The sequence below is a fragment of the Aplidium turbinatum genome, chromosome 16 (genome assembly GCF_918807975.1).
Source record: "Aplidium turbinatum chromosome 16, kaAplTurb1.1, whole genome shotgun sequence".
Taxonomy (NCBI): Eukaryota; Metazoa; Chordata; class Ascidiacea; order Aplousobranchia; family Polyclinidae; genus Aplidium; species Aplidium turbinatum.
Genome location: NC_137487.1, coordinates 14787055 through 14811021, shown reverse-complemented (window position 1 = coordinate 14811021; position 23967 = coordinate 14787055). Strand labels below are relative to the sequence as shown.

General features: G+C 38.1%; 1 protein-coding gene across 1 annotated transcript; it reads right to left on the bottom strand.

Annotated features, from left to right (window-relative positions):
* Window positions 1-3831: 3831 nt before the first annotated feature.
* Window positions 3832-23396, bottom strand: LOC145785074 (proprotein convertase subtilisin/kexin type 4-like). The gene is made up of 15 exons (XM_082596776.1): window positions 23064-23396; window positions 21669-21773; window positions 17325-17432; window positions 16076-16204; window positions 15685-15850; window positions 13864-14036; window positions 12661-12873; window positions 12231-12331; window positions 11371-11474; window positions 10655-10821; window positions 10056-10201; window positions 9150-9274; window positions 8700-8939; window positions 7876-7926; window positions 3832-6270 (listed from the first exon to the last, which is right to left on the bottom strand). Exons 1-15 carry the CDS (start codon window positions 23301-23303, stop codon window positions 5684-5686), a joined length of 2655 nt encoding a protein of 884 aa, XP_082452902.1. The 5' UTR covers window positions 23304-23396; the 3' UTR covers window positions 3832-5683.
* Window positions 23397-23967: the final 571 nt, after the last annotated feature.

Below are 23967 nucleotides of genomic sequence, written 5' to 3'. Positions count from 1 at the left end.
CATTTTTTATATAATTATTGTTATTGCGTTGGGTTTTTTGTGTGTTTTGATTCAAACAGCTCGTGTTACACTATTTGCGTTTTTCATGTGTAGCTTACTGAAGTAGGCTACCGTATCCTACATAAAAACCCTATCAGCTTATCGCCAGAAATAGAAACTGAAACGTAGCGAAATTAAGACCGTAGCAGAAGCTTTCCATCTGCCTACAGTGAGCTTCTTCGCGAAAAAGCCGTCTCTCGGTCATTGGAGCCAAACTTTCTTCTTCATTCCAAAAGTCTCTGCTCCCTCAAACGAGCACGGAGCAGCTGCGAATGTACTCAAGTCACCCTTTCGCACAGGCAGCTCAACGAAGCTGACGGACAAAACATTTTTGTTGCTAGTTGAGTGGACTATAAATGTAAATGAAAGCCAAACACTACCAGACTCCACTTGTTCATCCCAATAAAAGATAACAATGTATCGATGTGAAAAACTTTCTTTCGATGTAAAAATCTTCAAATAGGATACTAACTCGATTATACTTGCAGCAAAAATGCCACAGTTTCTAACTCTTTTCTCTAGAAAAAATTGTAAACAAACGATAGGCCTGCAGGCAACAAATTTAGCTCAAAAAAAGCATTCAGTAGGCCTACAATCTTTTCCGGACCTTTTCCAATACAAAGTTACGAATCGCAGCATCATTTGATAAACATTTTTGAATGTTTGAAATGATACACATTACACAAAATAGGCTGCATAAGTTGCTCAATAGGTTTTGAGTCATGGTGGAGCGCAAAAAGTTCTTTATAATTAGCCAACTCCAGACATGCCAAAATCCCTGCAAATCCGATTCCATAACCCAGAAAAAGCTGTGAAATTGGCCAAACAATGTATGACTCTGACTCCTCGGTTCATAACTGAGCGACTCCGGACACGCTATAACCCCTCCGACTCTACAACCCTGGCTTAGCCTACATAAAAAAAAAACTTATAACAAGCTACAAAGCAAGAAAACTACAGTATTTGGAAAATCGTTTTGCAAGACAGATGCAATGAAAGATTTTTTTTTGGTTATTGTGAAGCGATGCGTTCGTGTTTGCAACTAAAGTTTGTTACCGTATAGCCTATAGGCCTAGCTTTCTTTCAAAAGCACCAACTGATCCAAAATGTCATTGCTGTGCAACTTGTTTAATTTTTTCCGCATGCCCTCAGCCCCTCAACTGCACAGCAGACATGCGATGAAAATGCTATAGTAGCCTACTTCAAAAATATCAACGACATGTTTGTTGATACACTTTACAGCTGGCAAATCCCTCTCGTTTGAATGATTCAGCTAGTGAAGCGGAGATATTGGAGAGTCCCGTTTTCAGGAGGGAAAAATTATTTCCTTTTAAATTCATACTTGCTACAACTTTATCTTGTTAGTAGTAGACTATGACTACTCATCCCAGAATTTCATAACTTTGATTACATCTTTCTTAAGTTTCATCAGCTGATTGCCTATTTCTGTATGAATAGGTTAATAGAGTAAAGGCTGCAGGCCTACTCCTAGGAACAGTAGGCTACATAACGGGAAGCGCAACTCCGCTTTTTCGGCAAAATTAGAAGAGTCAATAATTGCCAATTGACATTTTTTACGCTGTTTTCAACTAAAAATCTTAAATTTATTCAAAACCAACTTCACTCCTTTTATAGCCCAACCCATAAAAAGTAGGCTACATTATTTTGTAAATCAGAAAAAACATATAAAACAACCATCGGCTGAGTTAAAATATTTCAGATTTATGTAAGTCAGTGGTTCTCAACCTTTTTTGTCCCATTTTTTAAGAGAAAAATCCCTTGGACCACTTTTTGCTGACACCCCAAGAAGGCCATTTGTGGAAACTGTATTGCGCATAGGTTAGTGACCTCTAGCGTCAGTTCTTTGCCACTTAGGCCTACCTAAGCATATCTTCTAATTTGTAGACTAGACTCAGCCAAACTACTTGCCCGATTTAAACAACTACAAGCTGAGTGGGGACCAGTAGCGGATGTAGAAAAAAAAAAATTGAGGGAAGGGTTAGAGATATTTCGAGGGTTAAATGACAGAACGAGCCAAGTCACCCAAAAGTAGTTTTGAGAAAATGGCATTTTAAAATTTAAAAATTTTAATTTTAAATTTGAAGTCAAACCACTCTTTTTTACTGTGTGACTATATTTTGGACCTGTGACGGCAAGTCGGCAATGATGACAAAATGAGCTATGTCACATTAGCTCATTTTGTCAATAGAGATGGTATAGATGCAGAAGCGGCACAATGAGCTATGTAGCAATAGCTCATTGTGTCGTATAGCCCTCTGGACTTAGTTTAAAATGAGCAGTCAGTTCTGAGAAACCTGTTCAGGTTAGAACTTAGCTCTTTCTGTCAGTAAAAATACGGGGCTTGAGAAACACTTTCCAGTATCTAACCACAAAAAATGCAAAAATGGACTTAGCTCGTTCTGTCATTTAGCCCTCGATTTGAAAGAATCAAAAATCGCTAGATTAAATAAGCAATGAAAAGTTTAGGTGTGGAAAAGAAACAATTGTAGCAAGATGTCTGGGGGTTTAACCCTTAATAATTTTGACAAATTAAACTTCGTGTTTTTCACTTTTGTGTATTTTTAAGCCCAATAATAATCAATTTGCTTTTTTGTCAAGACGCACACCTTGTAGTTGACCAAATTCATCAAATAAATATTGGATTTCTCTTGAGACTGAGTGATAAGTTTTAGTTTGAATTTACGTTTTGAATGTTTTTTTTCTGTTACTGCCACAAAAGGATTTCAGAAAATTATTTGTTGACGGTTTTCCACTGTCAAAACTATGTTTTCAATGCCACCGGTCGGGTTAATAAGATAGGATTGAGAGTGGAAAAATTCTGCAAAAACACATAAAATTTAGGCTACGTGTCTTGCACGGATTTTGGAAGGAGAGGCAAGTGACTACGTGCCTCTCTATATGCCGCTACAGGTGGGACAAAAGATCATGCTCATGCTTTGTAGAATCAATGCAGCAACTTGCAATCTAGTGATGCCCTTGTTTGATGTTTCTGACACAAAAATTCACAGCCAATTTTTGACAAACTTATTCAGCCTTAATGTGATAATTTCTTTGTTATTGATGTCCATTCTGTAAACACTCAAAATCTTTTTGAACCACTAAACATTCCAGGTGGACTACCAGGACCACGTTGAGAATCAGTGATGTAAGTTACAGTACCGTGGTGTATAGACAGGGATAGTGAAAATGCACTTGTTCCATTTAAATTACTTCGTAAGTTGGTAGCCAAAATGTTTACTTTTGTGATAAAAATGGGTCCCCCTCAAAAGCGAAAAAAATTACTTGTTTTTCCTTTGCTTTGGGGAAAGTTACCCGACTTCCCATCTCTCGGAGCCCCTAACACCGAGTACCAGTAGACCACAACATTATCACCTGAAATCCTCCATCTTGAGTAGTTTCAAAATTTAGAGTTATTTTATAAGGCAATTGGCACGCAAACACGACTTGATCATCTTATCCTAAAAGTCATGTTTTAAAACTTAAGTTCTGATGCTTCTGCGGCTTGAAAAATGTGTATGGTTACAAATAGTTTTTTTTGTTCAACACCAGTAGCCTAAGCCGAGTCAGGTAGGTATGCATAGCCAACTTTTAAGATATCGACTCAAAATATTGTGACTGACTCGGAAAACCTATGCAATGGCTTCACACCAGAAAAACGATTTCATGAAATCTTTTTACAATGGCTGAAAAAAACTATTCCACGTCAGCTGGTCTACAACACGACTGAAAAACCTTGTCTGATCACTAAGCCGTTAACAAAAAGCATTTTTTTCCGACGTAAAAGAAGCAATATATTTGATTCACACATAAAAGCATTGATCTTGATAAATAAACGCCGAGATGATTTAAAGTTAATTTCAATGAAGTTTTCTCACTGCTTACTCCCAGACAGCAAATCAGTAGTTTTTTTACATTGATTCAACGGCTGCAGAAGAATCAATGTAAAAAAACGACCGTTTTGCTGTCTGGGCTGTAGTCAATTTACAGAAAAAAAGTGCATAACGTTTGAGATTAGGCTACACATGAAAACAGAGAGTTGTGACCTACAGAAAAACAACACAAGAAATACCACTGGAACATAACACCACTGACAATGAGCTTTCAAAAACAACTGCAGCGTTAAATCGATGAAAAAGGGGCGGATAGTGCTAACTGAGTTAGACCCATGTTTCAGAGTGGATCGAAACGACGAAAAGTCAAGTTCAAGTGATTCTCAAAGCCTAGGTTTTATTTTAGATATCCCAGTAGGAAAGTTCGCCATTTTTACATCGATTAGGCTACTGGAAATGCGGCCTGATACGTCACATTTTGACCACCACCACTGTATGACCGAAATTTTCTATGAGTTTTTTGAATTTTGGCTGACTTGTTAGTCGTTATGGTATAAAAGCTTTTTGTTGCCTTGGAGTAGCTGTAAAAAATTAGAGAAAGTTTGAAAAACGTTCAATCAGACTGTTAGCAAGCGTCTGACAATCTGAGCGAAATTTTCTGAATCAAATAGTCTTCGATTTTCAAAGCCTGGTGATGTTAAAACCTAATTTTGTTACCTGGAAAGACAGTAAAAAATACGTTCAAATAATATTTAAAAAAAATTTCATTCAAATACTCAAAGTTGGCAAAATCTGGAACATTCTACAGAAAGTAACAAATCAGGCCGTGTTTCTAGGTATCCATGGTCACATTTACACTGATTTGTCGGCTAAAATGCATTTTTTAAAACGCTTGAGACTGAACTAACGGTGGCGTACACAAAGGGACGCAGTTTGCAAGGTTGCGTTAATTTAACATTTAGAGACAATAAATCCATGGTCTCAGTATTGCTTTGTCTCACTAGGTTATAAAACGGTCTTAAGACAAAATCTGTGTACAGAGAAAAACAAAAAAATAATCTTCTAACCTGAAGAGGCAGTGCACATAAGCCACAATTATGTCTTTTCAACAATTCAAGACGTTGTTTCAATACAAAATTTGATACTGCGTATAAACTAGGTAATCAGTGTCGGTAAAGGAAAAACTATCTTGAAACATAATGCAATTCTCAAGCTCACGACAGCGCGAAATGACAACCAAATAAAGCCTTAAAGATACAATAAAATTTGTCGAATTCGTTGTCGTTTAATTCGTCAGTTCGCCTAATTCGTCATTTTTATTTAAGGCAACGAATAAGGCGAATTCTACTGTATCACGAACAATAAAAGACATAGTGACTTGGTTTCACAAGCGCCTTTTATTACAAGAAAGTTAAAACTCGATGAACGGACCTTGGCTTTAATACTGTCAAGATTGTCTTTCGACGAACGAGAAATTAACTCGGCAAGCACACCACAGTTGCGAGATATTCGCTCCCAACAACGAAAACAAAACTTAGGTTTAAACATCTGTCACAACTGGGAACTTAAAATCGGAACAGAGATATTTCTTCTTTCATTGCTTTGGCAAAAAACAGACAGACGTTGCAGCGAAAAAGCAACAAATTGGCCAAAAAGGATCAGGCCCGTCAATTGGACGTCAGCGGACGTTGAATTGATGTAAAAAGTAGCACAACTGCTAGCTGAGTGTTAAATCGTCTAAAAAATGGAACAACTTTTGCTCGCAAGATATTGACAGTCAATTGCAAGTTAATTCACATGATTACTAATTTGTTAAACCCTGACGACTTGAGGATAACGTCAGAAGGATTATCGCGATATTCGAGGCTGGCATCAGTATAGGACGAAGCAAGTTCTGCGCCAACGGAGCGCACGGGGGTGTAATCGTTAGATGCGCCAAACAAATTAAAACTAGATACCACCGAGCGACAGAAACAGAAAATGGAGACAACCACCACCACAATAGTAAGAATAACAAGAACGAAAACCCGAAACAAGTTGGTCGAGAAAACAACCTCGTTGCCAGGTTGACCGGTGACGTTGACACGCACGCACATGTAGTCGCTCTTGCGAAAGATCGCCCCGGAAACGCACTGCAGACACTGGTCAGGCATCGGACCCGAGCACCTGAGGCAATCTTGCGAACATGGTCTGCACACACGTCTCAACTTGTCGCCAAGTTTCTGGGGGATTTCGCTGTCCGCGAGAACAGAACGAGGGTCCCACGGTGTGTTAGGAGCTGGTTCATCGGGGATAATCTCAACGGCGGAAAAGTGGCCATTCCAACAGGATCTAATGCACTTTAAACTGGTTGGATCTAAAATACTTGGAAGTCTACAAGCTGTAGAATTTCAAAAAAAAGAAATCATACGATGTTTGAATGATCGAAAACAGGGAAAAACACAGAAATTATAAAATAAATATCACAGTAAAAAGGTCACAGTGCGACAGAAGCAAAATTACGTCAACATATAACGCATTTAATTACAGCGAACAACAGATGAGATAGTACGCGGCACAGTATTCCAGTTGTCGATTGGATCATGATTCGTTTTTTATTCAGCGGGAAATGGATTGAGTTGATCCGGTCGAGTTGAAGATGGCGATATCGATGGAATCCGCGCACAAGAGAAGAAAAGCAAAAAACAAACACATTACTAGATGGGAGTTAGATTGCACTGCTAGTCGGCCACCAAGGCAGATGCTTTCAAATCTGTGGTCATTTTTTATTTCAGTCCACGCAGCAAAGTCAATTTATCATAAAATTTGAGAAGCGAAGTTTTTGTCTTGATTTAGTGAAGATGACTTTTACTTGACAACCACCCAAATAGCAAAACTCGTCATATTTATACTGTAAAAATGACGTATTTTGCTGTCTGAATATGAACGTAATGATAGAGAGCGCAAAAGTCAATGTCAGGCGCTGGAGATGAAAAACAAGGATTTAGAATCGATGAAAATCCAATGAAACTAATTTAATGTCCGATTACTTCCCACGCATCAATCGTGTTATTTACACACTCTCATTTCATCCCCAAGATGAACTGTTAAAAGCATGCAAAGTTAGTTTCATGATTCATATCGGCCACGGAATGGCGTGTCAATTTGATTGATCTCAACCAACCAGTGAAACTTCTATACTAACATTTTGTCAGTGCAACTTCACACCGCAACAAAACAATCAAGAGCTTGTGACAGAGATAACAATGATAACATGCTTGTTATTTTGACTGTTATTTAAAGCCACCGACCATTTGTTAACAGTTTAAATGCTGAATTAATAAAAAAAAAGTTGGTTTGGTGACTGAAATCAAGATCAAAACCTCGTGCTTCTGGTCATTAGCGAATGGGCGGCATTTTGTTGTTAGGCTGATCCTCAGGTGACTGTTAAACAAGCTAAAGAAAACCAATCATTTGATTGGTTGGAGCTCCGCTGACGCGATAATGACGTCATACCAGAGATGACGTCATTGTGACGCAATCTAAATTGGTGGCTAACTAACAGTGCGTGACAAGTTCATTTCTCTTGGTTATATATTGATAACATTGTTATTATCACATGTTTACATCAACTTATCGGTGAATCATTTCAATTTTCTTGGACTTCCAACATTACTTATGTACTACACTACACATTCCCACACAAAGTCATGCAAGTTACTGAAGGAAATCATCTCGTCGAGGGTGAAGATCTCAAACATAGAGCCCGACAACATGTAAGCTCACAGGCATTGTCACACGAGAAAGTTACCACACATAATTATCTACAGATGCCTCGATCATGCAAACAAAGCTTATTTGAAACAAAACAGATCAACAGCTAAGTATATGGCAGTACTTTTGAAAGAAGATAGAAATATAAGCAATAAGCATACATTTCAACATATTGATCAAACAGCTGTTGATGTAACATCAACCAAAACTATATCTGAAACATGAGACTTACCCAGACAAAGGGTTCCAGAAGCAATTGGAGTCTTGCAGTTCTTGTCTTGACCTGCAGTAGATAGGTGCGTTCAAACAAAGCCAACGTTAAATCAACGTTACACAACACAATTTATTTGATCCGTACTTGTCTTGTCATTTAAGCGTCCATAACTCCACAAATGCACCGCAGCACCAGACGCAGGTATCGGTTTCGACACATGGTTAAATCGCTCAGCCTACTTGTCCAAGTAACAAGTGACGTCACAGTTGCTATGTGTGACGTATGCTCTGTGCACAAGCTAAAACTTCCACGGAGGTGGGAACGTTGTCAGCAATTTAAATCTCTGCCGCAACACGCAAAATTGCAAAAAATTAAACCTCAAAACAGGTTTTCTTTGTATAGATGAGCTAGTATGCCGCCTTGCTGGACCGGTGAACACATTGTCCGCTTTAGAAATTGTAGATATGGGTCCGACGCCCTGTTGGATCGCACCAATGACGTTATAAACAAAAACATGCCACTGAATGTTGTTGCTTCTTGACTTTTACCATCCAGGAAGTAGTTTGGAATAATCCCAACAGCAAAATCCGTTATTTTTACATTGATTCAACGACGTAGACAAGTAACAAGATACACAACTGTGCAGCCGTGGTAATGAGAGCAGTAGAAGCAGCGCAATATGCGATTTATGCGCATTACAATTTCCAAAGACAAACAATGCGCATAGTTACCAAGTTCATACTTTCAAAGCCGTTGATGTGTACATCGAGATTTGTCTAAATGATTTGATCTTGCGTATAACGAAATTGCGTTTTGACTGATAAAATAAAACATTACTATACTTTGAAGTGGCGCTGGGGTTCCTGTGGACAAGAATTTAATTATCGAGGATTTGGGTGCTTCATTGACTTTAGGGGCCAAAGTTGATGTTGTTGTAGCTGTGGTCGTTGTTGTAGTTGTGGTCGTTGTTGTGGTTGTAGTTGTTGTTGTGGTTGTGGAGGTTGTTGTCCCTGTCCTTGCTTTTGCGGGCCAATCGGAGTGCTTCGTCCCATACAAGACCAGATTGTACAAAGACAAGGTACCTGAAAAGAAGTGAGCAAGGTAAAGCAGCTCTCAAATGTTCAGGGCATCGTTTTGTGTTACACTGTATGCTCTCTAGTATTTCGTATTTTATGTAAAATTAGTTTCTTTTACAGGATTGACAAGGGCTAGATGCATAGCTGAAAACGTTTGCTATATGTATGATGTTAAATGTCGTGCTGTTGTTGAGTTTTGCCTACGGTGAAGCTCACCAGAAACTGATCTTGAATTTTTGTCATGAACCTCCAGGCTCCATCTTCCGCGTGGGTCCTCATCCCAAGTGTGAGTGGACATAAACGCCCATTTCGTGAATCCTTGGGAAGAAAAATCCATCCTCCTGCAATGGGTACAACCGGTTATAAACTTTCAACTTCTGTTGGGAGGCAACGGTATTGGTTAAATTTAATTTAATTTCCCGAAAGGTAATTTCCTTAGACGTACCATCCCAAAGAGCAAATCAATCGCTTTGTTACATTGATTCAGCGTCTGCAGACGTTGAATCAATGTAAAAAAACGGCTGTTTGCTGTCTGGGTAGTTTTAGCAAAACAGTATAATTAAAGAGCATGTAAAATTTTTAGAAAGACAGAAAGGATATGAACCTTGATCCAACAACCAAGGCAGCCTTTATTATACCAACCTACGTCCAGCTGTCTCCAAGCTAGGAAAACCCGTCGTTTTTACATTGGTTGAACGTCTGTAGACGTTGAATCAATGTAAAAAATAGGCTTTTGCTAGGTGAGCTACAGAGCACGCAACATGGAGCCAGCGTTGACGGTGAGTTAGTTTGAGAGCATACAGCAGCCCATCCAGAAAAAGATCCCTTTTTACATCGTTTCAACGTCAAGCGTTGAAATGATGCAGGAGACGTTTTCTCGCCGGTTACGTGACAATATTAGTTAATGCTTGATAAACCTTAAAACGAACGGAAAAGTCGTTTTTTTAGCCTTTAATCCCCAGACAGCAAAATCAAAATCGTCTGCAGACGTTGAATCAATATTAAAAATAACAAATTTTCCTGTCTGGGTCTTCACCACCCTCCATAAGCAAAAACCGTATAAAAATGCGAATGACTAAAAAAATTGATTATAACATTGATGTCATGCAAGCACTCTCGTACCTTTGGCCTAGAAGTTGTGACCGGGTACCAGATGGTGACGTCAAATAGATGACCAGATCGCCTCTGCGCTCGTTGCGTAGAGTCAGCTCGGCTTGGACGTGTTCGAGTCGCTCGATCATGGCGTCCGCATCGTCGCACGAGGAAAACTGTAGAAAAGTATCATAACTTTTCGCTTCAAATATAGCTGCAGCAAGTGGTGGGAGTCGCATAACGATTCGCGTTGTTGACAAGCGTGATGGAAATGTTCATATTCCTTCTCGGTCTGGGTTGAACCATGGATGGTTGAATCAAGATTATTTGCGAAACTGCCAATCCAGACTGGTTACGTGGTTGAAAATTTACATTAAGTGGACAAAAGGCAGTCTTCGTGTCTACTATTGTCAAATTGAAAATACATGACATAGTACACACTCGCGCACAAACACATAGTATTTTACATCATCAGCGCGTTTGAAACGAAAAGAAAGGTACCGGCTACAGCTAACCATCGCAAACGTAGCTCCTTTTTGGATCCAGTTGCAATACATATGTGCCAACACAATTTCATCGTCTTGTGTACCTAAACCACCGACAAATGGAAACTAATAATGGGGACTCACCTCAATGGGGACAATGATTGGGCCATTCGAAGACGTAACCCTCGGGGTGTGACTTTCTGAAATGACCGACTTTGTGCACTTGCGTTGCGGCGGAACTAAAGTCCATTCTCGAGCCATGGTGACCATCTTGAAAGCGTCCATCATCCCATAGCCGAATGCGTGGCTCACTGCGGTTACGGACAAGATTAGAAAATGGTCGAGAAAAAAACAATCTTTATTTTTCAATGAAAAGTACAGTTGAAGAACTTCCAAGACCAAATCGGACACTATCTTCACCACAGGTTCGCGCTAGGCTACTTTCAAATGTGCCACTTGAGAAATCTCAGGTGTCTACCAATATAAGCCTTTTATCGAGCTCATGCGAACAATGCGTGCTTGTTCAGAACACTACAAATCAAGATTAAATGCAATCTTATCGCGCACCAAAGCAGAAGGTTTCGTGATCCAAACTTGGGTTACAGGTTTCACTATTCGTCGACCCCATGAATGGTTTGAAATAAACATTTGCCAAATGCTCGGATCAGTAAAACTGGCGCCGTATCAGGAAAAAAAAATAAGTTTTAAACTGATTAGTAAAGGGGGTGGTCGAGAACCCTTGTAGCATGAATTAGTGGTGCGATACTGACAAGCCCAGCCTCATGGGCGAACACGGTGTCTATCGTTGTCAATTCTTGCTATAATCGGCTGCTGAGAAACATATAAAAAAATCAGTTTACCTTTTCTCCCAACACCGTTCACAACCCAATCGTCCACTTGCAGTCCAGTCGGGTTGGCCGTTTGTACAACAAGGTGTTGCATGTCTCTCCATGTTAAGTTGGGGCTGTGGACAGAATGGGGAATTTAGTTAGGAGAATATATCTGTCAGCAAAAATTGCTATTTGCAATAACGTTGAAGCGTTTCAACGTCGCTGAACGTTAAGACAACGCTAAAATGGCAACTTTTGCGAGCTGCGACCCAGACAGCAAAGTTTGTCATATTTACATTGATTCAACGTGAAAATTTAGTCAATATGAAAATGTCAATCGAAATGTTTAAAGTCAATGTAAAAATGACAGATTGTGTTGTCGGGGTGCAGATCGAAAGGAAATGACGAAACTTGTTATTACTTTCAGGAATCTCAAGATGTTTTCGGTTACGCGGTGGAGCAGCAAGTAAGCAGTCTCGCAAAAACAACTCACTGCCACCAGCTATCAAACCCCACTTTTCACATTGTTTTAACATCGCCAGGCTTTGAAACGATGTGAAAATACAACCTATTAACTTGGTAAAGATCAAACTAAATATATATTAGTTAATTTTGATCCAATGTCGCTGTCGAAACATTGAGTAGCCTAATCAGCTGATCTGATACCGTTAAATAAAAATTAATATGATCTAACTACATATGATAAGATTAGCATTTAGATAAAAACGATTCCACATGAATAGAAAAATATCACACCAACTGTGACGTCCAAGCATCAGAAAACAAAACTGTTCAATTTTTTCCCAATATGGTTGAAAGAGTTGAATTTAAAGTTTCAGACAAGGAATGGTGTTATTCAAACTGTAAAGTACAACAACAAAACAAATTACTTGGCTTCGAGAGCCAAAGCGCAGATGGCGGCGGCCAAGGGTGCCGAAGCAGATGTGCCTGTGTGCTTGTATGTACATCCGTGACGTAAGTCCGTTGTGACCTGAAAGGCACAGAGAAATCATTTTGCATGGATGAAAGAACAAAACTCGACAAGCAAATCTTGCTGCAACCAGACAGCAAATCAACCGTTTTTTACATCAATGTAAAACACGTTGACGTTGACGACGTTGAATCAATGTAAAACACGGTTGATTTGCTATATGGGAAATTGATGCAAGGTCGAAGTTTCTCTTGTACAAACGAGCCCTGAGGCTTGGTAAACGTGCTGACATCGGTAGTAGTCTGTTACTTCCACGTGAAAGCACCAAGGTTTCGATTGGTTGAAATAGTAAGCAGGATTATGACAACCAATTTACACGTCACACTTACAATCTGCTTGTCGCCTTGTGACCCGCTGCTGTACGTCGCTGCCAACGTAGATGAACACGACTCGGAATACCAAGGTTTGGTGCCCCTCTGTGTCGTGCTGCTGATCGACAACGTGTAGATGCTGTTGGTGTAGCCGTCGCAATTACAATTGTCAAGCTTACGACCTCCGTTTCCTGACGCCCAAACAAAGATCGATCCTTTGCCATCACGGCCCTAAAAATAAGAACGGAGTGCGCTGTGACTTTATTTTTCGCCCAACAAAACTTCTGTCTCATAAACTGGACTTTTGTGATTAACAGGATGATTTTCATCAAATAGACAATATATTGAACGCTTGTAAAGATGTATTAAAAAGTTTGCAATATACTGGTTGTTGTAGTGTTTTGAAGTGTTATTGTCATGACTTGCTTATGGCCGGTTACCATTTCGTCTTTTGATGACCATCGGAAAGTTACCCGGCTGTACAGTGTACAGTGTACGTTCTGTTGTCAGTGATTTATTGTGAGTGGAAAGTATCTGTTATTTCTGTATATAATCCACCAGTAAGCAAACAACATGTGACAGCTGTGTAAAAGGAGAAAAAATATTCAACCATCTCAATAGCCAAATTAGCAGCAGAGATATTCAAGAATTGACTTGTCACCGACTGGAGGTGATGCAGTCTAGTTGAAGACGCGACGTGTCAACGGTAATTGGTAGGCACACGTGCGTGCTACCTAACAATCATTGTAGGTACACTAAGTATTGCCAACACATTGAGGAAATTGCATATTTACAAGAAACAAAGTCTTAACGTAAGCTGAACAGACAAATTGTTTAAAGTTTATCCACAGATGAAGTGGAACCGTGAATGACTTTGCTAAAATATAAAAGCAACGCTCTATGTGTTGTGCACAAACTAAAGGAAGACCAGTCTTCCACAAACAGCTCAGAAAAACCGCTGCAACTTTTCTTGTTCTGACATTGCCTTATGGCAAGAGCAGAACGCTTGTCCAGCTAGCAAAACCCGCATTTTTACACTGATACAACGTTAAAAAGACGGAAATTGCTACCTGGAACTAACTAACTTAATAAAGTGATTCTACAAACGAGGCCGCAGGCTACGTTGATAATGTGATGATGCAAATAAAATTAGTAATATACAAAAAAAAAATACAATTTTTATTTGACATCAAAACATGAGTCCATTGAACCACAACTAACCTTGGTGACACCGTTGAGAAACGCTTTTTGGGCCATTTTTGCTGGCCCATCTACAGTCCTGCCATCGTCATCCGGTCCCCATGATGCGCTATAGATATCCACGTGATGAGGATTGAATCCAATAGACGCGGCTTCCACAGCATCGGTTACCTGACCATCGAGCATTCTCACACCTGCCGGCAATAGTGCAGGATTGACTCGAACAAAGTCATTTTAGAAAGTACAGTTTTGCGACTGTCGAAAACCAACGCATTCTACAAACGTTTCAACAAGTCTGAAAGGGATAAGGATATATAGCTGTATCCGTGTATCGTTTCTTTTTATGCTGCAAAAATCTAAGTAAAAGAGAGAAAAACTGAAGCAAGCATTTCGCTGTCCCAAAACTGAAGCGCGCAAACTGACGTCACCCCAGTTCGACAACATTGACATGCAGGTTTAACTGCAAAATACTCATAAAACGAAGTTTGATAAAATATGTAACATTATTATACTTCAAACCAGACTTTGTTAAAAAGACCATGAAAATATTAAATTCTCACAGCCTGTATTCGCCTCCACCATTGACGCATGACGGAAATCTACAAGATGCTGCTTTTTTCACGAAATAAACAAACTCTAATAAAATAAGAACTAATTCAGCTCCCAAAGTCGGTTTTGTTACATTGACTCAACGTCTGAAAATTTTAGATGGAAAACTTTCTACTCATTGAAACGTTATGAGGCCAGCTGGTAAAGTTTATTCCCCGTGTACGTTTGCAGAAAAGTTGTCAAGCAAGTTGCGGTAGTTACCGCACCAACGATATTGAAAATTAAATACAGAAGCATAAGCAGTTATGGTGTCTGTTGTATGCAATTACACACTAAAGAATCAAAAAGCAAAGCAGAGTCGGACGAAAAATGTACGACCCAGACTCCTCAATTTATAACTCGCCAACTCCAACTCCAGACATGCCAAAATTCCATCGACTACACACTACACAGCCTTGTCACAAAGTGTTGGCTCCGTGGAAGCGTAGTGAGAGTGTCAGCACAACGTTGGATCGACACCTGCTAAAAGTTTGACCGCAAGCAAAATCCGTCCTTCAACGTTAAATCAATTTAAAAAGGTTGGATTTTGCTAGCTGGAGGGGTTGTGTCCTGGCAAAGCACTCAATGACAAGTTTGAACCCTGAAGGAGGATATATACACAACTTGGCTTTCTCATCTTCACGCCAACTTAACCTAAATCTTTAACCACGCAGCATAACCTAGGCAGCAAAATCCGTCATAAATGACGGAATTGACGTAAAAATGACTAGTAAAATAGTAAAATAAATTAATAGTAAAATAAAGTAAAATAAATGACGTAAAAATGACGGAATTTGCTGCCTGGGATGCGGTAAAGAAAAAAGCGATTTCATGACTTAACCTATGCACAACATCTTACGGGGGACGGCAACAACGCCAATTTTTTCTAGCGGGGTTTACCTAATCAATTATTAATACTTCATGAGCGGGGCCGCATGTCAAGGATGATTACAACACAAACTAAAAGGACAAATATATTATTACTCGTCTTCGTGGTATTACAGCCTTCACATTAAACTTTCATGACGAAATGACATTAACGCGTGCCCAACGAAAAAAGGTCAGTTATATTAGACGAATGTACACAGAAACAAACCACAGAAAACATTCTGAGCTTGGTATTAAACAAAAAGTATGGGTCGATGACGGTTCATCGAGATTCTATTATGGTAGTTAAACGTATTCGGACATCTTGCTAAATAAAATAAACTGCAGAATTTGTTGAGAACTGAATTCGAACAAAAAAGAACAAACCTCCGATCTTTCCATTGTAAGCTATTCCAATGGAGCAGATGTTGTTGTTAGCCACAGCAGCCACTTCTCCAGCACAACGAGTTCCGTGCCGGTTTTCGTTGGTGGGGTCAAGACGGGGAGCGGGGTCGTTATCATGATTGTTTATGTCCCCGGAAGCTAAAGGATCCTGTGGAAGGAGCATACCATTGCTGCGGAGGAGCACACCATACGACATTTTGAACAACTTGAAAAAGACTCTTTTTCATGGCGATAGAAAAAAATGAAGTAAAAACAGACAAGACACATTTTGTAAGTTTTACTTTTTTCAGCTTACGAAAGCAAAAGACCTTTAACTTGTAACATACAACAAATGCACTATCAACAAAGCTACATTGCAACAACGGCTATTTACGTAGTTTTGATTCAAATCAGGATGGGAGTGTTCTATGCCATCGTCAAGGATAGTGACGGATACGTTCTTCCCAGTGTAGCCTTCCTGCCAGGCCTCCACAACCTTCATGTTTGGATGGGTGGCTGGAAGCTGCATAAAACGCAATCGTGAAATAAAAGCGACAAAAAGTACCGTAGGGCTCGAACAGTAGCCTAGCAAGCAAAGCTGCCGCTTTTACATCTAGCGACGTTAGAACGATGTAAAAAGGCAGTTTTGATGGCTGGGAACAAGTACGATGGCGGCAAGCAAAATTTGTTATTGTTACATTGATTCAACGTCTGAAGACATTAAATCAATGTAACAGGACGGATTATGTCTACCGGCATAACAATTTGATCTGACAGAGGATCAATGCCAAGAAATGCTAACATTATTGTAAGACCGACTTTACTGCATTAATTTTAAAACAGCCAAAAGTGAACTGCATTTTATCAGCACGCCAATCATAGTCTAATAAATGCTACCAGTGTCACTGCGTTACGACCTGCATGGCAAGTACACACAAATACAGAAAAATTATATGAACACGCTTATAAATAATTAATTGATTCACGAAGAAATGTTAATGAAGACGATTTCAAACTGCTCAGAATAGTTTCATTTAATTTGAAATTGTGTGAAACATTACTTTTTCATTAAAGCAACACATATAAACACAAAGGTCACACGTAGATGCAAACAAGTCACACTCGAGTTGTCAAGAGAGGTAGGCACTTTAACATTACCCACTCGTCGAAAAAGTACGCAATCATGCGTGACATGTTCATTCGCGATTCAGCTGATTTCAGTCATGCGACTCGACACGTGATATTCTGATCGAAAAATTTTGATACAAAGAAGTTTAACTGAATGCTTCACCACAACCACCGTTGCCTAATGGTTAGGGCAGAGGAGTAGTAATTTCGATCTCGTGGGTTCGATTCCCACCCTCTGCTAATATTATTTTTTTTTCTGCAACTGAACTGAGTGCAAGAAGGATCTTAATGGTAGCCACTTTAACAAGTCGAAATTGTGACTAAAACACAAAGCAATTTCACATTGAAAAGCAGGTACTCTTCGACGAGTGGGTGATGTAGATTGTGTAAGCTTCATTTCAAAAATCCTCTTCAAACACGGTCTCACAACGTTGAATGATGCAACGCAGGAGTACATTTATAAACATTGCGACAATAGAATGCGATAGAGGTTGCGTCTACTGTAACCTACTCACCAGATACCACATGTCTGACCAGGTAGGATCGTTTGGAGCATGGGTGGGGTCATATGTCAAGTCTCTTTTTACTCTTCTCTTGATCACTTGTTGCTCAACCCATCTCACCTGTTGATTAAAATTATTGTTCATATTGACATACAAAATTCCATAATGGAGAAACACATTACATGCAACAAACGTTTCTTTGCACGAGCATTTGCTTAAGACCGTTTACAAGTTCAAGCCTTAAAGCAGCCGGCGGCCATGGCCGCTAAGTAGTGCTTGAATGACCGCCGGTGCTACCTCCTCCGTCGGCCAAGTTTGGCCGCCAGTTTCTTCTAGCCAATTATTTAATTTCGCAATAGAATGATCGTGGATTAAATGTCGAAAATATGTAGTATCAAAGAGTGACGCAGAATTAGGTCAGCGCATCATAGTCACTACTGTTGTATTGAATATATCCAGCTGCGATCACCAGCGCTGTTAGTCTTGTTTGCAATTCCCGATGTTTATTTTAACGAAGTGTTAATCCGAAGTGCTAATTTACATCGGCTGGCAATATTGTCGTTTTTATATCGATTCAATGTTGTCGGACATTGAATCGTTGTTAAAAAGGAGAACTAGGTTAGTTGACATCCGAGGGGAAAACACGTGTCTTCATAGTTGAGAACGCTGTGGGTTAGTGACTTCACACCCTCAATGGTGACATCATAACGGAATAAATGGTCAGGTTTTATGAAAGGCGGTATGCAGTTGAAACTATTTACTGAGCTGCGAGCAGTTAAAACAATTTAGGGTCGTTAGATGGTCCCGCAATACCGGATTACAATCCCGATAAAGCATTTAATGCGTGGTACAACGATTCTATTGCAGGACGTCGCCCAGACTTTAACAACGCTAAGTGATCATTTTAACATTGTTGCAAGTTTAATGCTATTTACTTGTGCTATCATTATTGTATTTTGGCCTCCAAGCACGCAGATTTGGCCGCAGAGAAGGAGCTCTAGGTAGGCCACGATGGCTGCCGGAAAAAAAACACGAGTTTTAAGGCCTGAAGTTTACTGTCCCGTAAGAACTACTCAGTTACTCACTTTGTCAATACTGTATAGTGTATAGCCTACATTCCCATAATATGACACGTAAAAAGAAAAAGTACGGTGTCGGTAAATGGATATACAGTACACAGCCTTCACTTCAATGCTTTTCAAAAGCCAGCGTTCTGAGCATGGTCAAAACAGGTGTTAGTAGTCACCCATGCCGTGTGTGGGCATAGTATTAAACCTTTTTTGAAATTAAGTATCAGCCAAACAGTAAACTCATTCCTTTGTTTGAAAGTCTTTTCTCCAAACTGAACTACCATAAAATGACGAAAGCAAGGAATTACTGCATTGGGTCGTCCATGGCCACCTAAAGATACGGCCTGATTTGTCACATTTTGCAGAAATTTCCAGGTTTTTCTAACTTTGGGCGAACGTTTAAATAAATTTTTCTAAAAATTAGATTTTTACGCTTTCTTTATTCTTTTCCCCAGATGACACAATAGGTTTTAACATTCTCACATGTTGAAAAACAAAGAAAATTTTGATTTCGAAGATTTTAGTCAGACTGTTAATTTTCAATAACAGTTTGATTTTGCGTTTTTCAACTTACTTTTTCTCATTTGCTACTGCTTCCCCAAGGCAACAAAAAAGTTTTATGTCATTAGAAAACCGCAAAAAGTAAAAACATCTCAAAAAATGTCAGTCAAGCACTAGCAGTAGCTGTAATCAAAATTGGCAAAATGTGACAAATCAGGCCGCATCTCCAGGTGGCCATGGGTCGTCTTAATTTGAACTTAAAAACACCTATTTAATTTTACTTTGACCAAATAGAAAGGACCTTTTCCTATTTGTTGAGGTTTCATGCAAATATTTTGCATATACCGGGTACTGTAGTCTTTGAAAAAAGCAATTTAGACAAGTTTATAGAAGATATTGTACGGCTCTTTTTTCAGCACTTAATGAAATTTCACTTGCTTTGGGTAACAGGTAGGCTCTTGTATTTGTATATCAAAAATAAAGATATGAACTTCCTAATCTAACAAATCAGTTGTCAACTTGTGCAAACAAAAGACTCCTAGGCAACCAAAATCAACGTCAGCTCAAGTCCCATGACGTAACAGAGCCTAAGTGATTCTATTGATATCAACCGTGGCACAGTTTGGGGTGTATGTTAACCAGACCTGGTTTAACAATAATAAAACTAGGATGTTTCCTTTGTTTACGTAAGTTTCAACTGTAATGTCACATTGTCACAGTTGTATGCTTTTATACTTGAGCTACATTCAGCTAATGATTGAAAGAAAATGGCTAACTTCCGGTCTAAAAGAACAAATCCACATACAAGTCACGACTGTTCTGCTTTAGTGCTTAGTTTGACAAATCAATCCCATAAAAATTGATTAATTGTGGTTTTGCGCCACTTTTTTTTTAAAAGTTGAATCACCATAGTTAAGGACGTCAGTGATTTCGACCAGAGCTTTGGAGCTGGACCCTCGCCTCGAAGCTTTGCTTTTTCAAACGGAGCTGGAGCTGTATGTATAATTCAGGTGGAGCTGGATCCAGTTTTTAACGGACAGCTCCAGCTTCAATTAATTTTATGAGATGCCATTGCTGTTGGTTGATTTCATATAGTTTAACAGCAATCCATTACAAAATTGATACTTGTTGGCTGGTATTTTAATTGTTGGATAATTGTTGTGCGTCTGTTATTTCGTAATACCGGTACTTTAAATTAGGGGTGATTACTGATCGAGGGCCACTGTTAATGAAGTCGTATATTAATCGAGAAAATACGGTAATGGAGTTGGAGCCGGAGTAGTGGTATGAAAGAGCTCTGGAGCTGGAGCAGTTTCATTTTTATACCGGCTCCAAAGCCCTGGTTTCAACTCCAAATACGTCTGTCAAAAAAAGCAAAAATGAAAAACCGGAAGCATTTCAACAAACTGTATTCGTGACTTCTCCAAAGTGGTTTGATGTTTCAACAAGTTTTTGGCTGTTGCTACTGCCTGGTGTTGTACGATGAGAATTTGAATAAACAAAAAAATATGAATTCAAGGAATTCACTGCAGTTGAGCTATTGCAAGTATATACAGTAGTTGCCTTTGAACTCAAATAACTTTGTAAAAAGCAATAAATGTAATGTGACCAACACAACACAAGGAATATGAACTTCTTCAGCATTAAATTCAAATAATACAATTTTGAGATATAAACCAGCAACCGGACTGCACTGCAGTTTATTCTTAATGACTGGGTTCTACAATGGCAACATTTTAACACGCATTTACAAAATGTAGTGGCAAGCAAAAAGTGATTACTTTGTGGGTTTTGAAGCCAGAAATGTTAAACCTCATGGTAGGAGATTACTCACTTTTTCATTTATCAGTTAAAAACATGAGACATGATAGCAACAAGATGAAATAAACACATCAAAGATTTCTTTATCTCACCTTTGTCGAGTATTCTTGTCTCATGTTTTTGAAAGCTTAAAAATGCTGTAATCTTTTGTTTTGCTACAAATACCACAATTAACACAACTCTTTAAACCAAAATAAGGAGAAATTACTTTCTGTGATACATCTCTTAAAGCAAGAGAAGTCTTAATTACTGTACAACGATCACCACAACCAACAATCACAAAACAAGATCCTTTCTAGGCAATGACATCATTATGATTCAAAAACAAACTCAAGAAATTATTCATGGATACTATACTACACTCTATCTACATTTTCAATGTTTGTTCATCCATTTGACATCATGGTAATAATATAGCACTAATAATGATTTTGTGAAGCAAATAATAACACACCAGCAGCAGCAACCTTTAATTATATATATATGATAATCAAATAATTAACACATTTAAAGAATAATAATGCCAAGAACAAGTGGTATATACACTAAGCAAAAGATCTATACACTAAACTGCAAAAGATCTATACACTAAACAAAAGATGTACACTAAGCAATATAACTAAGCAAAGATCATAAAAACCAAGCAAACCCATTTCACCAATATCAGAAAAGCTTTTTTTTAATTCTTTTATTTACTTCATACCTTACCTTGTACAATATTTGTTTTTTACACTGCTGGTAGTCATTTTAAATAACTTACAAGCAACACAAAACAATGTCAAGATATCAAGAGTGATAAAACTTTAATTTTAAAATGAACTGTTACAATATTGGTGATAATTATTTATTTCCCTTTTATATATATATATATATATGTTAATAAGTTATATATAGTTTGACATTACAGACCAAGGTAAATTTTAAGAAACTTTAACAGAAACTTTAACAATTGAAAGAAATGAACCTGTGATTGTCTTGCGAGATTACTGTGATGCTCTGAGCTATGGTGAATGGACCGCTTTCTTAACTTCGGATGAGAAAAGATATAAAAATTTTCATTCTTTAAAATCTGGAAAGAGTAAATAATTGTAGATATGTATTCTACTCGTATAAATATATAGCGGATAGATTTATACATAATTCTATATTCTATTCAATAAAGTGTTCTTCCCATGCTATAACTAATTACACAAAATCAAGTAGGTATAAAAGTAAAATTTGTTTTATGACACTGTACAAAAAATGATAAACTTTGAACTACGCAGTCAAATTTACAATATTTTCAAGTATATTATATATATACATTTAAAATATACTATATTATACCTATATATCATTTTCAATTAGCCTATTACTCTATGTTCTAAAAATATATATCTAAGTAGGAAGTTTCTAAAAAGTATATACATTTCTTGTTTTTTCTGAAATTTGGTAGCCTATATATCAAAAATATCAACAAGAGTTAAAAAGTAAACTAGGCCTATCAACTTTTAAATCTTGTCTGGTGGTGTATTTCTCTGGTCTGGTGGCTGGTAATTTTCAAGAACTTGTAAAAAATGTTATTTAAAAACAGAAATACAGTTTACTAGACCACGTCTTCTCCAAGCTCCAAACACAAAAAATGTAAAAGTTATCAACTAAAATTCCTACTACCGTATTTATTCATGTACAAGTCGCATCCGTGTATATATAAGTCGCACCCCAAAATTTGGCTCAAATATTTGTACAAAATTTTTTTTAGCAAATTTTATTGAAAAACAACAATCAAAATTTTAAAAGCCTTCAACCTCACATGCGAGATGTTCGCGTTAAAATTCATGCGATGCATGTTAATGCGATGCTCATGCGATGCATGTTAATGCGATGCTCGCAATCCTTGCATGCAAAATATAAACGCTTAATAGCAGCGCTAACACGCGATCTGTAGCATTCGTTTGTCAGAAGTTCAGAACCTTGTGTATAAGTCGCACCCTCGTGTATAAGTCGCACCTCAACCTTTTTGGGCAAGATTTGGTGCAAAATTTTGCGACTTATACACGGATAAATACGGTATGTTACATAGGCTATAACAAATACTTGCAAGTAATGCACCATGTGAAATATTAATGGTATTTAATATTCTACACTCTCAAATGAAATTGACTTAATAAAACTTTTCTGCTTTTGTGAACCAACCCAGCAAACTGTCCACTTGAGGCGGTTGACTGTCTCTTATCATTAAATCAGTCCTGTTACTCAACGCAACAAACAGTTTACCAGCCTCATTTTTGTAGTTTGAGTGATTACAAAAATGAGGCTGGTAAACTGTTTGTTGCGTGGAGTAACAGGACTGACTCTCAAATGAAATTAAGAAACATACTTTTCCATGATTTATAAATCCATGTGTAAGTGCTATCTCATCAGCAATAGTATCGCCTCCTTCGACTTCCACTGCCCATTCATTGGCATAATGTTTTTGAAAGTTTGTATCTTGTGTCGTGACGCCAACAATAAAAAAAATTATTAAAAAAATATATTTGATTGAAATTTCAAAACTCTTGTTTGATGAGAACAAGAAGGCCTTGCCACTTATATAATCGCAGGATGTTGGCTTATCCATGCCAAACTTGTTAAGTTGAAATGTGTGCTTCCACACCACTGGAAGATAAGAATGGAAACACAGTTAAAGAACAACTATATACAGGCCTTACGTTTTTCCTGAAACTAAAATTTCAATACTGTAGTTTGAAAGACTGAAATTGTTTATAAAAATTCTTACAACCTATGGTTAAACAGACCTATTAGAACAAATAATGTAATCGCAGTATTAGACAAAAACAGTTAATAGCATGCTACTTGAACGTATCAATTGTTTTAAATTACATAAAATCTGAAATCCCTAACCAAATCCTATCTAATGTTAAGTAAAACAGCACAACTTTGCTCGATATTTGTGAGTTTAAGGGGTGCAACCTATTTCGTACCCTGAACACTTTGTACCCTCATTTCGTACCCTAAAAAGATCAAGAAAAAAATAGAACAAAACTGAAGTCAGTGATCAGAGTTTCCGCAAACATTTCAAAGTTAACTGAACTTCACTTTCTTTCTCTCAATGCTAGACTGCTATTTTATTATTAGCACTAGCTTACATATAATTAAATTAATTATATTAACTCTAATAGAGTTGATTGCAGTGTAATTTGCTAATGTGGACTGATAGGCTACTCTTTGAGCTTTTTTATCGTTAACCATCAGCACCTACAACAAGTCGCTGATCGGAGTTT

What these genes read in the sequence shown, in the direction of transcription:
- LOC145785074 (XM_082596776.1), bottom strand. Translation starts at nt 23,303, where the DNA reads ATGGATAAGCCAACATCCTGCGATTATATAAGTGGCAAGGCCTTCTTG. An exon ending in GAACGGTGTTGGGAGAAAAG is followed by an intron (nt 10,822 to 11,370) that starts GTAAACTGATTT and finishes CCGTAACCGCAG; the next exon opens with TGAGCCACGCATTCGGCTAT. An exon ending in AACCCCAGCGCCACTTCAAA is followed by an intron (nt 7,927 to 8,699) that starts GTATAGTAATGT and finishes TATCTACTGCAG; the next exon opens with GTCAAGACAAGAACTGCAAG.